At 40.9% G+C, this 21708-nt stretch overlaps 5 protein-coding genes across 6 annotated transcripts; 3 read left to right on the top strand and 2 right to left on the bottom strand.

Moving 5' to 3' along the window:
* The first annotated feature begins 3751 nt into the window (after positions 1-3751).
* LOC127242462 (cytochrome P450 71AU50-like) lies at positions 3752-6340 on the top strand. Its single transcript, XM_051262013.1, has 2 exons — positions 3752-4991; positions 5083-6340. The coding sequence occupies exons 1-2, from the start codon at positions 4068-4070 to the stop codon at positions 5704-5706; spliced, it is 1548 nt and encodes a 515-aa protein (XP_051117970.1). The 5' UTR covers positions 3752-4067; the 3' UTR covers positions 5707-6340.
* A 1455-nt stretch (positions 6341-7795) lies between these two features.
* On the top strand, positions 7796-9592 carry LOC127242495 (cytochrome P450 71AU50-like). The gene is made up of 2 exons (XM_051262060.1): positions 7796-8884; positions 8962-9592. Exons 1-2 carry the CDS (start codon positions 7967-7969, stop codon positions 9583-9585), a joined length of 1542 nt encoding a protein of 513 aa, XP_051118017.1. The 5' UTR covers positions 7796-7966; the 3' UTR covers positions 9586-9592.
* A 215-nt stretch (positions 9593-9807) lies between these two features.
* On the bottom strand, positions 9808-11580 carry LOC127242494 (cytochrome P450 71AU50-like). The gene is made up of 2 exons (XM_051262059.1): positions 10593-11580; positions 9808-10492 (listed from the first exon to the last, which is right to left on the bottom strand). The coding sequence occupies exons 1-2, from the start codon at positions 11493-11495 to the stop codon at positions 9851-9853; spliced, it is 1545 nt and encodes a 514-aa protein (XP_051118016.1). The 5' UTR covers positions 11496-11580; the 3' UTR covers positions 9808-9850.
* Positions 11581-12056: 476 nt separating this feature from the next.
* Positions 12057-16021, bottom strand: LOC127242078 (protein CPR-5). Of its 2 annotated transcripts, none has more exons than XM_051261410.1 (5): positions 14901-16021; positions 14238-14294; positions 13847-13882; positions 12904-13749; positions 12057-12783 (listed from the first exon to the last, which is right to left on the bottom strand). In XM_051261410.1, exons 1-5 carry the CDS (start codon positions 15174-15176, stop codon positions 12241-12243), a joined length of 1758 nt encoding a protein of 585 aa, XP_051117367.1. In that variant the 5' UTR covers positions 15177-16021; the 3' UTR covers positions 12057-12240. The 2 variants fall into 2 exon arrangements, with proteins under 2 accessions (XP_051117367.1, XP_051117368.1); XM_051261411.1 differs by having other exon boundaries at positions 12058-12783; positions 12904-13746.
* A 3312-nt stretch (positions 16022-19333) lies between these two features.
* On the top strand, positions 19334-21268 carry LOC127242079 (ras-related protein Rab7-like). Its single transcript, XM_051261412.1, has 8 exons — positions 19334-19610; positions 19796-19822; positions 19900-19999; positions 20170-20320; positions 20415-20494; positions 20629-20771; positions 20923-20955; positions 21090-21268. The coding sequence occupies exons 1-8, from the start codon at positions 19558-19560 to the stop codon at positions 21160-21162; spliced, it is 660 nt and encodes a 219-aa protein (XP_051117369.1). The 5' UTR covers positions 19334-19557; the 3' UTR covers positions 21163-21268.
* Positions 21269-21708: the final 440 nt, after the last annotated feature.

Here is a 21708-nt window from a genome sequence, read left to right on the forward strand (position 1 = left end):
CTCCCGAGGAATTATCGACCGCCAGACTTTCATGTTTTCTCAGGAGAAGACGGATCCTCCACCATAGAGCATGTTGGTCGATTCACAGCACAATTATGAGAGGTCGGTCATAACCCTTTTTATAAACTGCAACTATTTGGTTTGTCTCTTACCAGAACAGTTTTTTCGTGGTTTGTCGATCTACCACTTGGACAAATACAAACCTGGGAAGGTTTGGAAGCAGCCTTTCATGCAAGGTTCTTTATTCCTCTTCCAAAAGTCTCACTCACAGACCTTTTGGAGATCAGGCAAATGCCGGAGGAGACCGCCTACCAATTCATAGAGCGGATGCGATTAATAAAGGGACGTTGCTCTACAATCATTGAGGAAAGCGAGATGACCAATTTGGTGGTCCAAAAATATGCATACACAACTGCGGGAGGCTTTAACGGCCCACGACATTCAAGATCTGGCCAGTTTAGCATCCAAGGCAGGGATGTTAGAATCTTTTTCCCGAGAAAACGATCACGACTTCTGTCAAGGAGGAGGTGTTGAAGAAATGGTAGTGCAAGATCGACCAACGTACAGGCCAACACCAGTCCGCGATAAATGGAGGTCGGGTCCAACGTAGCCTCGAAAGTTGGAGGTCGGATCTGAGGCTGACGTGGCCTCGGATGACGGCCTGCTAACTCCTAAACATCATAAGAAATGACGTTTAGGAGTCTTGAGGAGGAGGCAAGTTGTTACGCATAAAAATAATACTAATAATAAAAATAAGGATAACAAGATCTTAAAGGAAGTTAGACACGAAGTCGGGTGAAAAAGAAGAAAAATTTGCGCTCAGGTCGGTTGGTCATGTCGGTTGGTCCTCGGTCTGTTGGTCTGGTCGGTTGGTCCTTTGTCGGATCAGCAGGTCGGAAGGTCTGCGGTCGGATAGGCAGGTTGGTTGGTCCTCGGTCGGTTGATCCGGTCGGTTGGTTCGCAGGTCGGAAGGTCCGCAGTGTCGGAAGGTCCGCAGGTTGGAAGGTCCGCAGGTCGGATAGTCAACAGGTCGGATCAATAAGTCGGATGGTTTGCAGTCGGTTGGTTCGCAGTCGGTTGGTCCGCCATCGGTTGAGTCGGTCAATACGGAGTTTAGACCAAGCGAAGGTCTGTTAATTAGTCGCCTAATTGAGTGAATAGTAGTTCAGTCGCTTGATGGGGCGACCAAGGAGTCGTTTGGTCTAGCGGCCAGTTGGTCTCTGGAATGGTCGGTCGGGCCAGTTGAGTTCTGGAACTGGTGGAAGCGTTTGGCGAGACGGTGTAAGACACGTGTCAGTAAAGGAGGAATTAGTGGGCGGTTGCTGTAATCAACCAGCCGACGGTTCTGAAACGTTTTCTTGAAGGAATATTAAGGATGCAGAGTTTTTATCTTCAATCATCTTCAATCGACATCAAATTCAAGATAATTGCTTTTGGGGATCACCAATTTATTTTTCAGTCTGTAGTTTTATTTTTCTAGTTTATTTATGTATCCTACAGTGTTTAGAGATTCCTAATCTCAGGCACTAATTATATCAAATTCGAAGATAATTTCTTATTTTCGGATTTATTTTTTTATTGTTGAAAAAATACATCAACATATACAATCTTTTATTGATTTTGATCGGATTCTATCTAACTTGTGCGTGTATTATTTATTTTCAATATAAAGAAGACAAATATCAAAATGGATGAATTTGAAGAAAAAAAAAATAGAAGAAAAAAATAAGTATCGAACAGTCTAGTTACTTATGGTTATGACTAAGAGAGTGTTTGAGAAAGAGTTTTTTTTTTTTTTTTTTTTTTTTTTTTTAAGAACTTTTAGCTTATTGAACAATTTTTAGTTTTATTGAACAATTTTTTAGCTATTTGATCAATCAAAAAGCTAATCTAGGTGTTTGGTAAATTAGTTTTTTTAAAGAACTTTTTGAGTAAAAAAAACTAATTTATGAAAAACTCATTATTTGAAAGAACTTTTTCATTTTAATTTTGGTTATTCCTTATTTACCCTTAAAACTTAATTATTTATTTTATACATATAAATATATTTTTATAGCAGTATTTATTAATTATTTTTAATATATTTAATTTATTAAATTATATTTTTATTTTTTAAATTTAAAATAATTATTATATTAATCATTATATAAAAATTATTTTATTTGTAAAATATATAAATTTTTAAAACTAAATCAAATAAAAAAACAAAGATTATTAATTTATTTATATATATATTAAGACAACATTTATATACGAAAGATTTATTATTTTATATTTTACATAATTTTAATAAAAAATTGTTATTTTTTTAAGTAAAAATAATTTTTTCAGATCTAAATAATAAAAATTAAAATAAATATTTTATAATATTTTAATAATTTTAAAAAATTAATAAAAAAAATTCTCATAAATTTCAAACCAAATGAAAAAAATTAAATATTTTAAAAAATAATGTATCAATATGTCATGTATAAATAACTAATGTCAAACGTTTTAATACAAAACTACGACCTAATTGTCAATGGCACTACAACTAACTTTAACTTCACCTTGTCGGATATTGTGGTCGCACGCCACCAATAAACTGGCCAAGACAATAATATATTAAAAAAAAATAGCCGAGTGATGTTGAATAATTATTGATTCAATCAAATTTTTCTTAATTCATAATTCAAACAGAAGAAGTATCATCATAGCCAGGGACTCCAAATTCAATTTACAGCATAATTAAGCCAAATGTTCCAAACCAAAGCAAATATCCAAGTAGAAAAAAAGTGAAGCAATTAATCTTATGATTCACCCAAATAATTGCCTAATTGTTTTTAATCAACAAGAAAAATCAAGGAGTATCAAATAATGATCAACGGAAACAACAATAGCAGAAGAACATTAGTGCTGAATTTAAGTTCAAATGCAGTTCAGAGTACCCACATCCCAACATTGAACCAGGGTAGAACAAATCAATGCCCAACCAAATGTCTAACATACCACAAAAAAAAAGGGAGATGGAGATATTTTTAATACAAAATAAAATGATGGAAAACATAAATAAATATGAATTTATTAAATATTCTAATAAATGTAATATAAAAATAGAAAAAGTGTGTTGGGGTGGCTGGGCCGATCAATATATACTTTTATTGGGGGTTCAATCCGCTCATCGGACGCCAAACAAGACCATCCAGATTCATTTAATTTGTTTATGTCAAAATAGTACTCTACAACATTTTCCCTAATTGTTTTGAGATCTTACCTAGATGTATCCATCAGTATTCAAATACATCTATATGTATTCCAAAAAGAAATATACATACACATTCTACTAAATTAATTCATCGTAAATATGCATATATTATTAGTTAAAGCAGTGTGGACGAACACGTGCAATGATTAATTCATTTTCACACAAATTGTGTATATGCAAACACATTAAAAAATAAATTCTATTCTTCTATCCCTATCCCCGTGTATATATATACACACATGTGTACGGGACAGCGGAATAGTCCGTTCCGCCTGAGTATACACTACTTGATCATGCATGTTTTTTTGTATTTTATTCCGTCGTCAGTCAATTTTGGCTTTCCTCTGACAGATACAGACACACTATATACTATACTATACTATATTTCAGTTCTGAGCTTCCCACGAATGTGACCAACCTACGTACGTACAGGATTCATGTCCAAAAATTCAACAGTGTATGATTAATTAAGTAAAAACGGCATGTAAATTTGCCTGCAACACTGCTCGGTCAAGTCTTTTGTCTCCCATTCCCAATATAATAATAACAATAAAAATAGTAATAATCCAGCAGCCAAAGCCAAAGCCAAAGCCAAACCCATTTCATTTCTATGTCAATGCACTAATACCTAGCTCTATCAAGTGTATATATGGATCTATGTGTATCTCTGGGTACTGCACAATGTCCTTCCTTCCGTCCTTCTTCACCCATACGTACGTACAATCATATGCTAGCTCCCATCCACACATTAATTAATTTAACACACCAGTACTCTCCATCTACAACAGCTTACCTTAGCTTAGCTTAGGTAATTTGATTAACCATGGCGGCGTGGGTTTGGGCAATGCTATCTGCATTCGTACTCCTTCACCTCCTCCAAAAACTTTTCAATTCGAAGAGGAAGACGAAGAAGAGAAACATGCCCCCGGGGCCGCGAGGGCTGCCCATTTTAGGACACCTTCATCTGCTGGGCAAGAGCCCCCACCGGGCGTTGCATGATCTTGCCCGGAAGCACGGCCCCATCATGGGGATGCGGTTCGGCTTCGTGCCCACGGTGGTGGTGTCGTCGCCGGAGGCGGCAGAGCTGGTTCTCCGGACGCATGACGTCACCTTCGCCGGCAGGCCCTCCCAGGACGCGTTCCATTACATCAGCTACGGGCAGAAGAACCTGGCCTTCAGCCCCTACGGGCCCTACTGGCGGGAGATGCGGAAGCTCTGCACGGTGGAGCTGCTGAGCACCGCCAAGATCAACCAGTTCCTGCCCATGAGGGAGGCCGAGATCCGGCTGCTGGTCGGGAGGCTGAGAGAGGCCGGGGAGAGAGGGGAGGCCGTGGATCTGACCACCATGCTCTTGAGCCTGGTGCGGGACATGAACTGCCTGATGCTGTTCGGGAGGAAGTTTGGGGACGACGCCGGCAGCTTGGACGACAGGGAGTTCAAGGAGGTGATCCTGGAGGCGTCGGAGCTTGGGGCCCAGTTCAACATCGCCGATTACTTCCCCTGCGTTGGGGTTTTCGATGTCCAGGGGATCAACCGCAAGATGAAGGGGCTGGCCAAGATCTTCGACAGGTTTCTCGAGAAAATCATCGACGAACACGTGCAGAACAGGAACAGGAACAGGAACAAGAACCAGCAGCAGCGGGGGGATGACGCGGCGGAGGATTTCGTCGACACGATGATGGGGATATTGGAGTCGGGGAGGGCCACTTTCAAATTCGATCGGTCCCATGTCAAGGCGATACTGCTGGTAAAATTAATTAATTAATTAACTAACTAACTGAGAATGAAATCTTATTTGAAGCTAGCTAATTAATTAATTAGTTATTATATAATTGCAGGACATGCTGATCGCGGGTACGGACAGCTCGGCGACGGTGGCGGATTGGGCACTTGCGGAGCTGATAAAGCACCCGGAGGCGATGAGGAAGCTGCAGAAGGAACTGGAAGCCGCGGTGGGGATGGGCAGCATGGTGGAGCAGCGGCACCTGGAGAGGCTGGAGTACCTGGACCAGGTGGTGAAGGAGACGCTGCGGCTGCACACGATCGCGCCGCTGATGCTCCCCCACGAGTCCCTGGAGGACTGCGACCTCAAGGGGTTCCACATCCCCAGGAAGACCCGGATCATGATCAACATATGGGCCATCATGAGGGACCCGAGCGTGTGGCCCGACCCGGAGAGCTTCGTCCCGGAGAGGTTCGCGGGCGGGGGCAAGCGAATGGACGTGACGGGGCAGCACTTTGAGCTGATCCCGTTCGGGGCGGGGAGGAGGAGCTGCCCGGGGCGGCAGGTGGGGCTGACGGCGGTCAAGCTCATCCTCTCCCAGCTAGTCCACTGCTTCGACTGGGAGCTCCCCAACGGCATGAAGCACGCCGACATGGATATGGCCGAACTCTTCGGCATCGTCACCGGTCGGATTGAGCATCTCAACGTCAAGCCTGTTTATAGATTGTTGTCCCAATAGCTAGGCAATAGCTGCTGCCATGACAGACTGCATATATATATATATATATATATAAATGCTCACTACATCTCCATCTCCATCTGCTCGCTCCCTCCCTCCTCATTCAATCTTACCCGACCCGACCCGACCCTAATAATACTTGTTATTTGGATGGATGGTTACAGATTTGCAGTGCAGTCGAGTCGTCATTTTGGAATAATAATAATAAGAATAATTAATAACTGTACTAGTACGTAATTACATACAAGTGAAGTCATGGCCTACGACGTCCCTAGCTATCTTCTTCCCCTCTGGCCTGCCTTTGTTGAAACGCACGCACATACTGTAATTATATAATCAACAACGTAACTGCGCGCGTCTCTCGATCAGAAACTGAGCTGAGCTGAGAGCTGAACAACGTAGAACAATAGAATAGAGTAGAATAGAACCATTCAACCACAGAAACTGTTCACAGTGGAGCTGAGCTTCCAAGTTACCAAGGTGCTGCTGCTGTCCACTTTTCCTCATGTACATGTGTACTCACTGATTTTGAATAAACTGCTACTGTGTAGGCTGTAGCGATCGAGCATCATCAAACACGTAGGTAGAGAGATGATTTAGAGATAAGGAGAGAACCAGAAGATAAGATGACGAATAAGTGCATGCGATGCGATGCGAGGCAGCTGCACAAGTGTTATTATTAGTCTAAGCAGCTTTTTACACTCAGCTGTATCTGGGCCAAACCTCAATGATCCACTTAGGTACGGGGCCCAAAAAATACATCAACGGGCCTACTCTACATCACAGTAATTAATGGTAGCCCAAGTATTGAATGTAGAGCAGTAATTTTAACACCCTTCCTTTAATTGACTCAAAAGCTAATTTGTTTCTAAGAAAACAACTTACATACATTTGTGATGGTTTCTATATATTATTATTATTATTATTATTATTATTATTATTATTTTCATTGTTATTAGAATTTTTGGTACAGAAAAATAAGGATAAGAAAAAATTATATTTCTTTATTATTTTTGTTTGTTTCAATCAAAGGATCTAAATTAGAAAATAAACTATTTTTTGTTTTTCTATTTTCATTTCTCTATGAAAATTGAAAATTCTAATGCGTATTTATTTGTTATGTTTGTTCTATCTCATACATCATACTATTCTTTACTGGACTCCAATATTAGTATTTTTGGATGAGCATAATGTTAGTAATCACGTCTTGTTTGGTTCTGTTTAGATGTAGAATTTTGTAGATTCAAAAATAGTTTTATATTAAAAAAACAACCTACATACAGATTCAATAAGACTCAAATCTAATATCGGATAATATCAAATTTTAAAACAAAATCTAAATTTAAACTTAAATAAATTATAGTTCATTTTTTACTTGAGATATTGTTCTTAAAAAACATGAACCAAATATCCATCTATATTATTTTAATTAAAAATATTATTCTCTTAAAAAGAAGAATTTTAAAACTATCATTCAAAACAATAACGTAACACGATGACTGACTTTATTATAAAACCAAGCATTGCATTTGCATATGCATATAAATATGTATTTTGGGCTTGACTTGTGTATCAATATTGCTTCAAAGTTTATTCCATGCTGTTTACTATTGTCAGATAAATTGATAATTCTTGTCATTGTAATTTTCCACCAATCCATGAATTGCATTCGTTGTTTAATAATAATACAGTTTATTACTTTGGTAATAATTTGTTTATTGCGAGCTATTAGCCAAGAAGTCACAGGATCGTAATCGTTTGTTAAATAAAAAACGACTTCATTGTTAGAGGTTCAAAGTTGATCAGGTAAAGCATTTGACATTCAACTGAATTCCCAGGCAATGATTTGTTTACTGCATCTTGGCCAACATACCATAAGATCGGGCTTGTTTATATCAAAGTATTGATTCGTTATTGGTTCAAAGCTCGACTTGTATTTGAATATAATTGTTAAAAGAAAAAAAGAGATTTGGGCTGATCTCACAGCCTATTGAATTGAATGAACAAATTCAAGAGGCATACTTGACCTGTCATAAAATAATCTGGTTACTTAATTTCGATCAAACTCGACCTGCACGGTTCTCATAATCATAATAATAAACAACAAAAAATCGTTGATCAATTGAGGGAGAGCAAGCTGCAGCAGCGCTCAATCCCATAGCCACCTATAAATACAATGCATCTTCGTAGAAAATCTATTATATCATCGATCAGCTACACTTAATTCGATATATATATCGTTCTGGATCTCTACCTGGCAATGGAAAGCATGGGTTGGATTTGGGCGACGGTGGCTGCATTCATATTCATCCATCTCCTTCGAAGAATCCTGCTGACAAAGACGGCGCGAAACGCGATGCCCCCCGGCCCGAGAGGGCTTCCCATATTAGGGCATCTTCATCTGCTGGGGAGCAACCCGCACCGGGTGCTGCACGATCTTGCCCGCAAGCACGGCCCCATCATGGGCCTCAGGTTGGGCTCCGTGCCCACCGTCGTCGTCTCGTCGCCCGCCGCCGCAGAGCTCGTTCTCAGGACCCACGACGCCACCTTCGCCGGCAGGCCCCGCCAGGACGGCTTCCAGTACATCAGCTACGGGCAGAAGAACCTGGCTTTCGGTCCTTACGGGCCCTACTGGCGGGAGATGCGCAAGCTCTGCACGGCGGAGCTGCTGAGCACCGTCAAGATCAACCAGTTCCTCCCCATGAGGGAGGCCGAGATGCAGCTGCTGGTCAGGTCGCTGAGACAGGCCGGCGAGAGGCGAGAGGCCGTGGACCTCAGCACCAAGCTGGTGACCGTGGTTAGGGACATGAACTGCCTGATGCTGTTCGGGAAGAAGTTCGGCGAGGACGGCGACGACCTGGACGATAAGAAGTTCAAGGACGTGATCCTGGAGGCGTCGGTGCTGGGCGCCAAGTTTAATCTGGCGGACTTTTTCCCGTACGTAGGAGCTTTGGATCTGCAGGGGATAAACCGGAAGATGAAGGAGCTGGCGAAGATCTTCGATGGGATTCTGGAGAAAATCATCGACAACCATGTTCAGAAGAAGAAGAAGCGAGGGGGCAGTGAGGCGGCGGCGCCGGCGCCGGCGGAGGATTTCGTGGGCACGATGATGGGTATCCTGGAGTCTGGCAAGGCCACTTTCAAATTCGATCGGACCCACGTCAAGGCTATACTGCTGGTATTCATTGGTTGGTTGATTGATTGATGATGAAATCTTAATTATTTGAAGCTAATTAATTGATTGACTAATTGCAGGACATGCTGATCGCGGGGACGGACAGCGCGGCGACGGTGACGGACTGGGCGCTGACGGAGCTGATCAGGCACCCGGAGAAGATGAAGAGGCTGCAGAGGGAGGTGGAGGGGGTGGTGGGGGGCAGGGACAGGATGGTGGGGACGGCGGCGGAGCAGCTGGAGAAGATGGAGTACCTGGACCAGGTGGTGAAGGAGACGCTGCGGCTGCACACGATCGCGCCGCTGATGCTCCCCCACGAGGCCCTGGAGGAGTGCGTGCTGGAGGGGTTCCGCATCCCCAAGAAGGCGCGGGTCATGGTCAACATATGGGCCATCCTCAGGGACCCGGATGTGTGGCCCGACCCGGAGAGCTTCGTCCCGGAGAGGTTCGAGGGGCGGAGGGTGGACATGAGCGGGCAGCATTTCGAGCTGATACCCTTCGGGGCGGGCAGGAGGAGCTGCCCGGGGAGGCAGGTGGGGCTCCTGGTGGTGAAGCTGCTCCTCTCCCAGCTGGTCCACTGCTTCGACTGGGAGCTCCCCGACGGCCTCCGCCCCGCCGACTTGGACATGTCGGAGATCTTCAGCATCGTCACTTGCAGGGCCGACCATCTCAACGTCATACCTGTTTATAGGTTGTCCCAGTAACTAACTACTACTATCTTGTGTGTGTCGTCGTCATAGCCACTTTAATTATATGGGAATAAACGATGCATCCTTAGCTTGCTAAATAATAATAATAATCACTAGTACAATCAATCATCTCCATCATTTTCCTTCTTCTACACACCTTTGTAGAAGATTGTAATAACATAGGAGGAGGAGTATTTTATTTTACAATCAATATAACATACATGTATATCAGTGATGCATAAAGGATAGGCAGACGATAGTTCACACCACTTCATTTTACTTAGTCAGTCGTCAGTCGATATTTGGGGATGGCCATTAGGGGCTTGGCTCTGGAAGTCGCTAAGCCAAAACATTCGGACATGTCGACAGCATTTGAAGTTGGAGTTGGGAGCTCCCAATCAAAGCAATGCACCAACTGCGCCAGCACAAGCTTGAGCAGGGTGAGTCCTAGTTGCAACCCAGGGCAGCTCCTCCTCCCCGATCCGAAGGGTATCAGCTCAAAATGACGTCCCCTGAGATCAATGTCACTCCCCACAAACCTCTCCGGACAAAACATCTCCGGATCACCTCCCTGCCCCTGCCCCTGCCACACACTCGGGTCTCTCCCTATAGCCCATGCGTTCACCAGAATGCGAGATTTTCTTGGTATGTGGAAGCCGCCAACAGTGCAATCCTCCAAGGACTCGTGCGGGATCAGCAATGGTGCGATTGGATGGAGCCGTAGGGTTTCCTTCACAACCATATCCAGGTATTCGAGCTTGTCCAGCTGGCCGTGGGATTCCTCATCGACCCCATCCTCCATTCCGAAGGCTGCTTCCAATTCTTTCTGAAGCCTTTTCATTACCTGCGGGTGCCTTATCAGCTCCGCCATTGCCCAATCCACGGCCACTGCTGAGGTATCCATTCCTACTAGCAGCATCTCCTGCACACGCGCGCACAACCTAAATCAATTTTGAATGTATAAAATCATATAGATAGATAGATAGACAACCACTGGCCCTGGATCAAATTAAATTACCTACCAACAACACAGCCTTAACATGGAGACGATCAAATTCAAATCCGTAGCCGGCGTCTCCAGACTCCAGAATTGCCATCAATGTATCAACAAAGTCATCATCTGCCTTCTTCACTCCCTTACTCTCTGTACTCCGACTCCTGTGGTCATCGATGATTTTCTCCATAAATCCGTCAAAGACCCTACTCAGATCCTTCATCCGGCGAGTCAATCCCTGCAGATCAACATCCACCACTTCAAGAAACGGGAAATAGTCTGCGAGATGGAAACGGCCCGCAAGCTCCGTGGCCCCCAGGGAAGCAGCTCGAAACCCTTTCATGTCTCCTCCTCCATCCACGTCCACCAACTTCCTCCCGAACACCATCAGGCAAATCATGTCCCGGGTCAGGTCCAAAACCCTGGAGCTCAGATCCACGATTTCCCGCCCGTCAGCGGCCTGTTTGAGCGATCCGACGAGCCGCCCAACCTCGGCTTTCCGCATGCCCCGGAATTGGCTGATCTTGAAATTGCTTAGCAACTCCAAAATACAAAGCTTTCGCATGTTGCGCCAGTGCCAGCCATACGGTGCGAATCCGATAGTTCGATGGTCGTAGGCCATGTGTTTTGCAGCCTGGCACAGCGGCCTGCTCGCAAAATTGGTGTCATTTGTCTTCAGGAAGAGCTCAGCTCCCGCAGGCGATGACACGACGATGGTCGGGACCATCCCGAGCCGGATGTACATGATCGGGCCGTGTTTTCGGGCTAAACGGCACAAGTCACGGTGTGGGTTCTTTCCCAGCAGATGGAAATGCCCAATAATTGGGAGCCCTGCCGGGCCTGGAGGCAACTTTCTCTTCTGGGTAAGCCGGCGGTGAAGGAGATGGAAAAATGCCATCACTCCAAAGATTACCCAATTCCACCAGGCCATTGCTTTAATGCTTGGACAAGTGTTTTCCTTTCCAATGGTTGGGTTGGCCTAGTATAGGTTTAACTATACTAAGATAATCCATACGACTTATCGGGTTCATGGATGCATTGATTGTTGTCATTATTTGAATGTTTGAATGCATTCGCAAAGAAGTCACATCTAATTCTGAAATTTGTGATAAGAGGGAATATTAGGTGTGCATTTAATTAATTGCATGTTCGACTTTTCTTTTTCGACATTTGTTGCTATGCTTGCTCTGGTACGTCTCACTTCAATAGCAGGGTCAATATATAGTATCTCTGGAAGACAAACTATGCTAGTGTTTAGTTTGAATGTTTGATGGATGTAGTTGATATTATAAACGTTGTCATTCTTCATTTTTTTGCTTTTATATTTGTATGACAGTGTCAGAAGAATCCACGGTAAAGTAACTGAATCTACAGGCTACAGTATTTCGTAGCGTAATTAGCTAAACCACTGTACATATTTTAGATTGATTCCTTGGAGCTAGCTAGCTGTGTATTTGAGTGAATTTTTGGAATCACGGCTGTGACTTGCTCGTGCATATATGGCCCGTTATGATCTTACCCAAGCACTGCACCTCTGGAAACCGCAGGCTTAGTCGGATTAATTATAATTTAATTAGAGTGTAGTGTTTGGTAGCCATCATTACATGGTGCACATCTTGCCCCTACAAAACACCATACAAATTCGCGCACACACCAAAAATAAAAGAGAGGCATCATCAATCATCCAAGGATTCCATGAAACCTGAGGTCCTCGATGAAAAATGATCGAACCATTCTGGAGGGCTGGCAAAAGGCATCAAGCCACAAAGTAATGGCAGTACTATCAGCGTAGTGAAAAAGAGTGTCCTTCTCATCCAGTATGGAAACATTGTTGCTGTTGTCCTCGTCATGTGCTCCATCCTTTCCGCAACCAAGATGGGTCCGTTGAGGATAAAATACAGCGCCGAGCTGAAAGTATTGGCGAAGAAATGCAACAAGCATAAAGCCTCCCAATACATTAGCCAGTCGCATCCACTGCCTCCCAATGTATCAATGCAGAACTTCCCAGCGTAGCCACACCCGATTCCCAAGAGCAACAGAAAGGTGACGGGCATGGTCTGGTGTGAAGCCGATGACCTCTGAAGGAGTAAGAAGGTGATGGCTACAATCATTAGAACACCGAACAGCATCCGACTCCAAACTTGAATTTGGCATGCCACCAGTTGTAGGCCTGTGTTGAAAGTTGCCATTGATTTTGGCATCCACCAAGACTTGGATTCCTGAAATGCAAAAGATATAGTATCATCCAGTATACAAGGCTAATATAACCTTCCGACTCTCTTGTGTTTTCACATTTAAAGATATATCCAATATGATCCGTGAACAAAAGAAATACTTACAGTGTAAGGAGAGCAAGCTTCAGTGGCTTCAATGAGTTTTCGGTGCGAATACACATAAGTTCCATACGCAATTGATAGTAACATGGTGATTAGACCAGCAACAAGAAAGTCTAAACACTTTCTAAGGAGCTCAATCTGTCTGCTGTCTTGTAACTGCGTTTTGAATTTTTCAGCTTTGAAGAATGACTTTGAGAAACCCACAGATAATTTCCACCTCTCCAGGACATTTGCGTGAGAACTGAGTGCGAGTTGCTTTTCCTTAAGCTGCAACTTTTTCATGATGAGACCGATCTCAAACGCCTTGAGATCATTTGAACGAGTTTGCTCCATGACAGATTTTTCGATAGTGGTTAGCATTGAAGACTGGTTCATACCCGAGCTCGATGAGGTTGAGAGCTGCCTGTCCAGTTGCTTGTCATGCAGAACAAGCTGTTGATTTGTCAAGTTTGTCCTTATGTTTTCATCCATTTGCTTGTGAGGGCTGCTCGGGCTATTGGTGATGTTTCCTTGAGGTGTTGAATCAGAGTTATCCATACAAGCGGAATCTTCTACTCTATCAAGAGGAGATACCCTCCTCACTCCTGCAAAAGAGTTCTCCTGATATCCATCCCTTTGCTGTAGATCAGTCCTTTTTCTATCATTATGTGGCTCTGAAACATCAGTAGGTTGGCAATGACATGAAGAGGCTTGTGGTTTGTCAAGAGATAAAAGCTCTCCCATATTCCCATGAAATTGTTCTCCAACATTTTGAGATGAATTTTCAATTAATCTCAAAGTCAGCAGGGTACTACGAAATGATTTCTCAAAATTTCTGACAAAGTTATCAAATTTGTCACCAAATACCTGCTTCAGCCAAGCAATAAACAGTTCAAAAGGGGAGCACAATATTCCATGCGAAATATACAGCATCGGAAAGCAATAGAAATTTGAAGGTTAGTCTTACATTTGATAAAGATTCTCTCACCGCTAAGGAGCAGATCTGCAAGTTGAGTAGCCAAGGAATTTCGTAAGATTTTTGTACACAAAACATATGGAAGTACTAGGACGTACATGCAGCAACTGCAGAATTGTAAGACTAATAGTCTAAGTCTATGCAGCAAATATGACACTGGCCACCTCAGTTTGGTCGTTCTTGGAATGGATTAGCGATTCAAGTCAGCAGACATCTAATTACAATGCGAATGCAAAAGCTAGATACTCTTATTCTGGAAATACAGGGAGATGCAGAAATGATTTTACCTTCATTAGCATAAATACAGACGACTCACTCATTCATCAAGTAAAATAATATGATGTCAACAAAGTTCCAAAGATGGCTAGAGTATAGATAGTACCTCAGACACACGATCAACAGACATCCTCCCACCAGCCGCATTTTCCCTCACCAAAACCTAACAAAAGTTTGCGACAGATGCTGTATTATAACACAGAAAAATTCACACTAATTGAAATAAATAGAGATATCTGCAATGAAACATAGATGCATAAATACATACATACACGAATAAATGCTTTTACAGTCTCACACTACAGAATGCGTGGTAAAAACAAGCAAGAGGAATACCGCATGACCAAGAAAGAAGGATCACCAGACTACATTGCAAAAGTCATCCAATATTTATGATGCAAAATCCGGAATCCGTAGCAATAAAACGCCATGAAATGAAATCCAACAAAGCACATATATTCCCCTATAAAGACCAAACTTTCTCCATAAAATCCACAATATAGCAATAAAAAGAAATCATCCACAATCAAGATTTTGAATTCTTCCCCTCATACTAACAATGTAATTGAAAAAAATAAAAGGCGCTTTGTCAGAAACTTTGACATGAGAAAAACCCTTCATCCAAATAGCTTCCAACAATAAAGATTAAATCTTTCTCCACAAAACCAATCAAGTGTGTATCTTGATCAAAGCAACCCGAATCTCCACGAAATTCATCTCAGACTTTACAATAAGATAATATGAAGGTTGAGAGTTGGAACGTGCAAACCTGAGAAACGACGGCGGCAATTGACATTCCCAGAGGGAGGGCGAGAGCGTCGACATCACTGCCGCCGATGCTTTTCCGGCCCTTCTTCAAGGGCCCGACCTGAATTTTTCTAGGGTTTCTCGAAATCTTGATCCCCTTTTGAGAATACGACGTCGCACAGCAACAATTACTCGAAGACGCTGATGATGCAGAATCTGAAGCTAAATGGAATTTCCGCCGCCTGATTGACGGCGGGGATGACCCCGGAGGTTCGGGCGGCGTTAGAGGGGCATCCATGAAAATTGGTCAAAAGAAAATAGGGATAACAATTTAGAGCAGCAGCTCGGGTATAGAGCGAATTATTATAACTATACCTATTTTCTTAATTTCCTCTCTAGAAAATTTAAACATTCAGAATATCATGGACACGTATGAGAAATGAAATTTGAATCAAATATCATTTTACATAAATCTTTTAAGTCGTCTGTTCTTTCCCCCATTTGGTCACATAATTCAATCCTCCCGTCTCTTATGCAGTTTGTTTTCCATTAGACATCCTCCATAGGCGGCATGTCTTTTCTATCAATCAAATGTCCAACTTATTAGCATGCATAATTTTGAGTGAGCCGATACAATAATTAATGATTTAGGGCACCTGCTCCATTTAATAACTAATTTGGGATATCGGAAAACAAAAGGAACGAATGATCGAGTCCTTATTACAGCCATCATCGCATGAGACTCGCTGACTCAGTGCTGTGTAGTGTTTCTTGATCTTGGACCAGTCACCACCATATAACTAGCAACTCTAATGTCGAGAATGCGATTCCCTTAAAATAATCGAGACAGCAAACATCTCACAGTATGAATGAAATTTTTATCATGTTAACAAGTTTGGAATTTGTTATCCTAGGCAACTAATACATAAATGAACAATTTCCATTGTTGAAATTAATCTCCACTGTTGATTCATAAAAATAATACATAATTTAAATCGCCATAAATGCCCTTATTTAACCAAAGATTATTACATGTAATTAAGCACATACTAGATTAAATTTGTGTATCAATACAAAGCCCTCACCAGTCCAGCTTATGTGATATGCAGAGATAGAGAGGGAGAGAGAGAGCGGGTCGGGTCATGGGCGGAGGTGGTAGTCGTGGCGGAGCTTCCGGGAGATCTGGTAGAAGCCGGTGCAGGCCATGGAGGCGTTGACGCCGAAGAGGTTCCAGTTCCAGGGGGAGATGACGAAGCAGTAACGGGACCAGATGAGGCCGGAGAGGGCGATGGCGGTCTGCTGCGGGTAGGAGAGCGAGTCGGGCGGGTTGGAGAAGTTGGAGACGTTGGCGATGCTGAGGCCCCACTTGAAGGTGGGCGCCCAGAAGTGGATCGTCCTCGGCCCTGCCGGGTGATTCCACACCTGCCTCCACCATTGATGCTGCGACATGCTCCCCTGCCCTCTCTGCCTCTGTGGAGAAGAAATGCTTTGACTTTGAAGAAGCAAGCAAGCAAGCACTAGAATTATTTATTTACATACAGGATTTAGGATTTTATTAGCAACTGCAGGTGGAGGCCATGCTCTTCGCCTGCCTGCCTGTGTAGTCTGATTGATGGTCGGGCGAGCGAGCGATGAGCTGTGGGATCACAATATAATTCAATTAATCGAGTAGTAACCGCGCTATCCTCCCTAGCTATATGCTAATTGAGCTAGCTAGCTAGGGTGCCCAACTGCTATTCGTCTCTATTCCTATTCCTATTCCTATTCCTATTCCTATTATCATCTCATCTCATCTCATCTCATCTCTCGCTTGCTAGTGGATAAAGACGGACACAGAGAGAGATAAGGTCGAACAGGAAAACTTTCCTGATTTTGAATTAATTTCAAAATGACATACATACTACTACTCCCCTATAGAATATTAGAGGTAGGTAGCTACTAGTAATATGTCGATAAATAAACAATAAATAAATGGTCCGTCAGTGGGTCAATCAATGCCGGCGCCAAGTTCGGGCAATTCAATGGCAGCGTCCCTCGTCGCTCACCCTTTCAGTATATCTTATAATATTATTTCCACCCACTTGCTTGCTCTTCTTAATTTGAATCATCATGATTTTTATTTTTATTTTTTTATTTTTATCTTTTTCAAAAGAATTTGTCCTATTGTTTCGGTGGGGTGGGATGCTAACAATCTAATTGTCTATATATAATAATTACTGGGTGATTTATTTCCTTTTGTTTCTTCTTATTAAAAAAAAAGACAAGATGACAAGGCAATACACATGAATATGAACAAACACACACAAAACATCCACATCCACATCCACATCTTTGAACATTTCTTTTTCACAGCGCCTTTGCCTTTCCCATTCCCATCCCTGCAGGAGCTGCAATTACTAGAAACCCTTTCGTTGTGTTGTGTTGTGTTGTGTAATGTTAATAAAAGAAGTTCGTTAGTTTTGTATAAAACCAACCCCTGCAACGGCACACACAGCGAAACAAATTCTATGTAAAATTCAGTCGGGATTTACTCCGTGCGTACTTTCGAATTGCGATTGCGGATTCTCTCGTTATAAAAAATAAAAAATGAATTGTATTTGTTTTTGGATTTTGGTTGATATTGTTTATAAGCGAGCTAAACAAAACATGGACAAACATGATTTAATTTGTCTCGAGTCCAACCAATCATAACAGGTGGTCGGTCCAAAAATAGATCAGACTAATTAAGATCCAGTTGAATTGATGGAGAAAACCCATTGAGCTCCCTTATCCATACGCCGGAATAACAAAAATTGATTGTGACAAACTTTGTGGTGGTGGAAAGAGATAGTGAATGAATAAATTCTATTATTATTGAGTATGTTAGATTGAATATTTTCTTGTTTTTATATTTTAGTTTCATGATAAAATTGAGAGAGCATGTCAGTGAAGAACAATAGATTTGATTGAAAAAATCAGAATCGCATGTATGGAAATTTTTGGTAGCTTCTATGAGAAAAAAGAAAAGAAAAGAGAAATGATTGAATATTGAGAGAGTGAGAATAAGGTGAATTGAGTTTTATTGACAATTGTAATCAGTTCATGAAAAATAAGGAAATTGTAATGTAAGGATTTCGGTCGGTTGGAAATCACAGACACAGACCTCTGCATGAAATACTTCTACTATTGGGCCGAAAAATCGCATGGGATTAACTGCACGAAATTTGTTTCATTATTGGACCGAAAAATAGACAAGAAGCTAATTAAAATAAAAATAAAAATAAAAATAGAAAAGAAGCTAATTAAAAATTCGCCCTTTTTAATGGGCCGAATTTCGTGTATTAAAAAATATTTTTGTTTTAAGATATATACAAATTTTATTATGATGTAACATTAACTGTTTAGGGACCGGAGTTTCAAGTTTGTTCCTAAACCCTAGCTGATATTAATTATATTAATCATTAAAATGGAAAGAACATCTTCCATTCACCTTTAATTATTTTTTCAACCGCTTGACATGTGAAACTCACAAGATAAAAGGTTGCTATACCACTTTGAACCTTTTTACTATTATTATTGTTTTTTTTTTTTTTATTTTTGCTTATTTCAATTAAATATATATAAAAGATCATGGAGGTCACATGAAAGATGAACCATTAAATAGAAAAATAGCAGTTACAAGGCACACTGATTCAACTCAGATCAACATAGATCTTATGAATTCCTTTTACTTCATATTGATTAATGAATTAAGGATAAACATTTTTTTTTAGTTCGGTGCGTGACCTTGTATTATTTTTGCATTATAACTAGATTCTGTATTGAATTAGTTTCACAAATAAAAAAATTTGACAGAAATAATCCTTAGGCGTCATATGTGATGACATGACAGCATTGTGGTACGCCAGAAATTGTGTGGATAACAACACGTAAATAACATTGACATTTGAAAGTTAATTTTGGCAAATATAAAATCCAATTATGATTTTTAAATGATTCTCAAATAGGTGTTATCCATACAATCTCACTAATTCAATACATAATTTAGTTATAAAACTAAAATGGTAAAGGAGGTAAGTAAATTTACAAAACAGTTTTTCCATTAATTAATGTATGCAATAGAGTTAATTATATCTAGAGCACAGCAGGCCAAATTAATTAATTCATTAATGTAAATACCTAGCTTGATCAAACAATCAGACATGCATCCCTCCTCCCTCCCTCCAATCCGAATGTAAAAAATAATTAAGAAAAGAATACATCTGAAATAGAGGCAGCTAGCTAGCTAGCTAGCTGTGTCTGTACTGTACAAATTAAAGAAATAAAGCATCAACCTTGCTAACTACATGAACATGATGGTGATGATGATGACGATGATGGTACGCACGACTCCTCTTCATATCCAGCTGTATCTATCTATCTATCTATCTATATGTAGCTTTCTCTCTCTCTTTTGCTCGCTCTCCAATCCCTAAATCACCATTGTTTTTTACTTCACTAAATTGTCTCAATATATATATATATATATCGATGTATGTATCTTCTTTAGTTTCAATTTGAAGATTCTACTCAGCCATCACTCCCACGCGCACACACACACACATGATCATCAATTAGTATTGTTGTTATTAGAAAAGAGCCATCATACAGTAGCTAGATATATAGGATCAAATTAAGTTTGTCTGGGGTGGGCACCCAGGATGAGCACCTTGAAAAGAAGTTTGCTGAAGATCATCCTCCTTGGGGACAGCGGGTACGTACTCTACAATATCACACACACACACACACACATACATATATATATATATATGTATCATATACATGATCGATCGTTCCTTTAATTTAGGGTCTCCTGTACTCTTAATTCACTATAATGGATCATGAATGGAATCAGGATTATTTTCAAATAATTAAGTGACACTTTATTTTCCATTTCAGCGTGGGGAAGACGTCTTTGCTCAATCAGTATCCTTACATGTGTATATATAATGCGTATAGTACGCTTAGACGATAATGGATCCCCTTGACTGAGAAATGATCAGGTATGTACACAAAAAATTTAGCGCGCAGTACAAAGGAACAATCGGCGCTGATTTCGTCACCAAAGAAGTGCAGATTGACGACAAGTTGGTTACTTTACAAGTGCGTGGTGTAATATTTAATTAGCAGCTATTCATGAATTACATTTACATATATACATACATATGTATGATCGATATATAGATAGATAGATAGATGGTCATCAAGTCCATTTGGAAGGAATGAATATATGATATGATGTTACGATGATTATGGATTATATGGATGATTAGATATGGGACACAGCGGGACAGGAGAGGTTTCACAGCCTGGGCATCGCCTTCTACAGAGGCGCCGACTGCTGCATTCTTGTGTATGATGTTAACGTGCACACGACATTCGAAATGCTTCAGAATTGGCTCCAGGATTTCCTCAAACAGGCCAGTCAATAGTCATCATCTTGTATATATATGTATCGTATTACCTAGCTAGGGTGGGTATTAATTTATATTTATATATTGTATATGATATTAGGTAGAGCCGCCTGCGAACCCAGAGACATTCCCATTTGTGGTTATTGGGAACAAGGTGGATGTGGATGGTGGAAACAGCCGCGTGGTAAGATCAACAACATCATCTGATCCATTCTGTAGTAGCAGTAGATCGAAGCAGTAATTAAGACCATATATCACATTCTGATCTGATCGTATACCTAGCTAGCTACGACGTACATCATCTACAACTCATTTCAGGTGTCGGAGAGAACAGCAAGAGAGTGGTGCATGTCGAAGGCTGGCATACCATATTTCGAGACATCAGCCAAAGAAAATTACAATGTGGATGCTGCATTCTTCAAGGCAGCCCAGACCGCCCTCGCCAACGATCCCATAAACATGTATGCCTGCCTCTCTCTACTATTACTTATATGTAGATACATTCATCATGCATGCACCTAGCACCTAGCACCTACCGCACACACACATGTATATCTTTCATTTAATTGATACATTTCATTCACTTTAATTAATTTGCTCAACGTACAACAGTTGGCAGCTGGATGAAGAAATGCCGTCCCATTGGTGAGCGAGCTTGCAGTTGCAGTTGCAGCTTCAGCTTCTTCTGAACCAGCATTATATTACTTAATCAATTACTTCATAGCATTTTGATTCATACATGTATGGTGATTCTTATATATATATCTGATGCAATGCAGTGATCTCCAAAGGATTCCAGAATCAATCTCTGGAACTGAACACTCAAGAGGAGGGAGAAGATGCGCTTGCTAGCCACAAGTAATTAGACGCATATAATATGAATATGATCATACCACTTTGCTATACAAACACGTGTCACTATTAAATTTTTTATATCGTGCATCACTATTTCTTCTTCTTCTTATTGTTATATTTTGTTTAGGATATAGTGAAATGAACTGTCGTCTAATATTGCAATATCCGGATTCCAGTAGTTGTCCTTATAACTAGTGATACAGTAATTTTTTGGTAACTTAAGGGAATATTATTATTATTATTATTATTATTATTATTATTATTATTATTATTATTTGAGTACTTGCTTATCGTTTTCAATTTATATTATTATTATTATTTGAGTACTTGCTTATTGTTTTCAATTTATACGGCGGACAAATAACAAATCGTCCCCAGTGCCAGTGCCAGTGCCATCCAGTTATTATTACACCAAAAAAAATTTCTTTAAAGGGAGTAACATATTAGAAGATACATACAGTAGCACTATAATATATATATATATATATATTACTCACTTTTTATGCAGATTAAAAATTATTAATATTTTTTAATAGTAAATAT

This window comes from Andrographis paniculata, unplaced genomic scaffold (genome assembly GCF_009805555.1).
Source record: "Andrographis paniculata isolate CXL003 unplaced genomic scaffold, ASM980555v1 Contig86END, whole genome shotgun sequence".
Classification (NCBI taxonomy): domain Eukaryota; kingdom Viridiplantae; phylum Streptophyta; class Magnoliopsida; order Lamiales; family Acanthaceae; genus Andrographis; species Andrographis paniculata.

Coding starts and splice junctions, on each gene's coding strand:
- LOC127242462 (XM_051262013.1), top strand. CDS start 4,068: ATGGCGGCGTGGGTTTGGGCAATGCTATCTGCATTCGTACTCCTTCAC. Junction 4,992..5,082: donor ATGTCAAGGCGATACTGCTG/GTAAAATTAATT, acceptor ATATAATTGCAG/GACATGCTGATCGCGGGTAC.
- LOC127242495 (XM_051262060.1), top strand. CDS start 7,967: ATGGAAAGCATGGGTTGGATTTGGGCGACGGTGGCTGCATTCATATTC. Junction 8,885..8,961: donor ACGTCAAGGCTATACTGCTG/GTATTCATTGGT, acceptor GACTAATTGCAG/GACATGCTGATCGCGGGGAC.
- LOC127242494 (XM_051262059.1), bottom strand. CDS start 11,495: ATGGCCTGGTGGAATTGGGTAATCTTTGGAGTGATGGCATTTTTCCAT. Junction 10,493..10,592: donor ATGTTAAGGCTGTGTTGTTG/GTAGGTAATTTA, acceptor GCGCGTGTGCAG/GAGATGCTGCTAGTAGGAAT.
- LOC127242078 (XM_051261410.1), bottom strand. CDS start 15,176: ATGGATGCCCCTCTAACGCCGCCCGAACCTCCGGGGTCATCCCCGCCG. Junction 13,883..14,237: donor CTGTTGATCGTGTGTCTGAG/GTACTATCTATA, acceptor CTCAACTTGCAG/ATCTGCTCCTTAGCGGTGAG. Junction 12,784..12,903: donor AAGCTTGCTCTCCTTACACT/GTAAGTATTTCT, acceptor TTTGCATTTCAG/GAATCCAAGTCTTGGTGGAT.
- LOC127242079 (XM_051261412.1), top strand. CDS start 19,558: ATGAGCACCTTGAAAAGAAGTTTGCTGAAGATCATCCTCCTTGGGGAC. Junction 19,611..19,795: donor ATCCTCCTTGGGGACAGCGG/GTACGTACTCTA, acceptor TTTCCATTTCAG/CGTGGGGAAGACGTCTTTGC. Junction 20,321..20,414: donor GGATTTCCTCAAACAGGCCA/GTCAATAGTCAT, acceptor GATATTAGGTAG/AGCCGCCTGCGAACCCAGAG.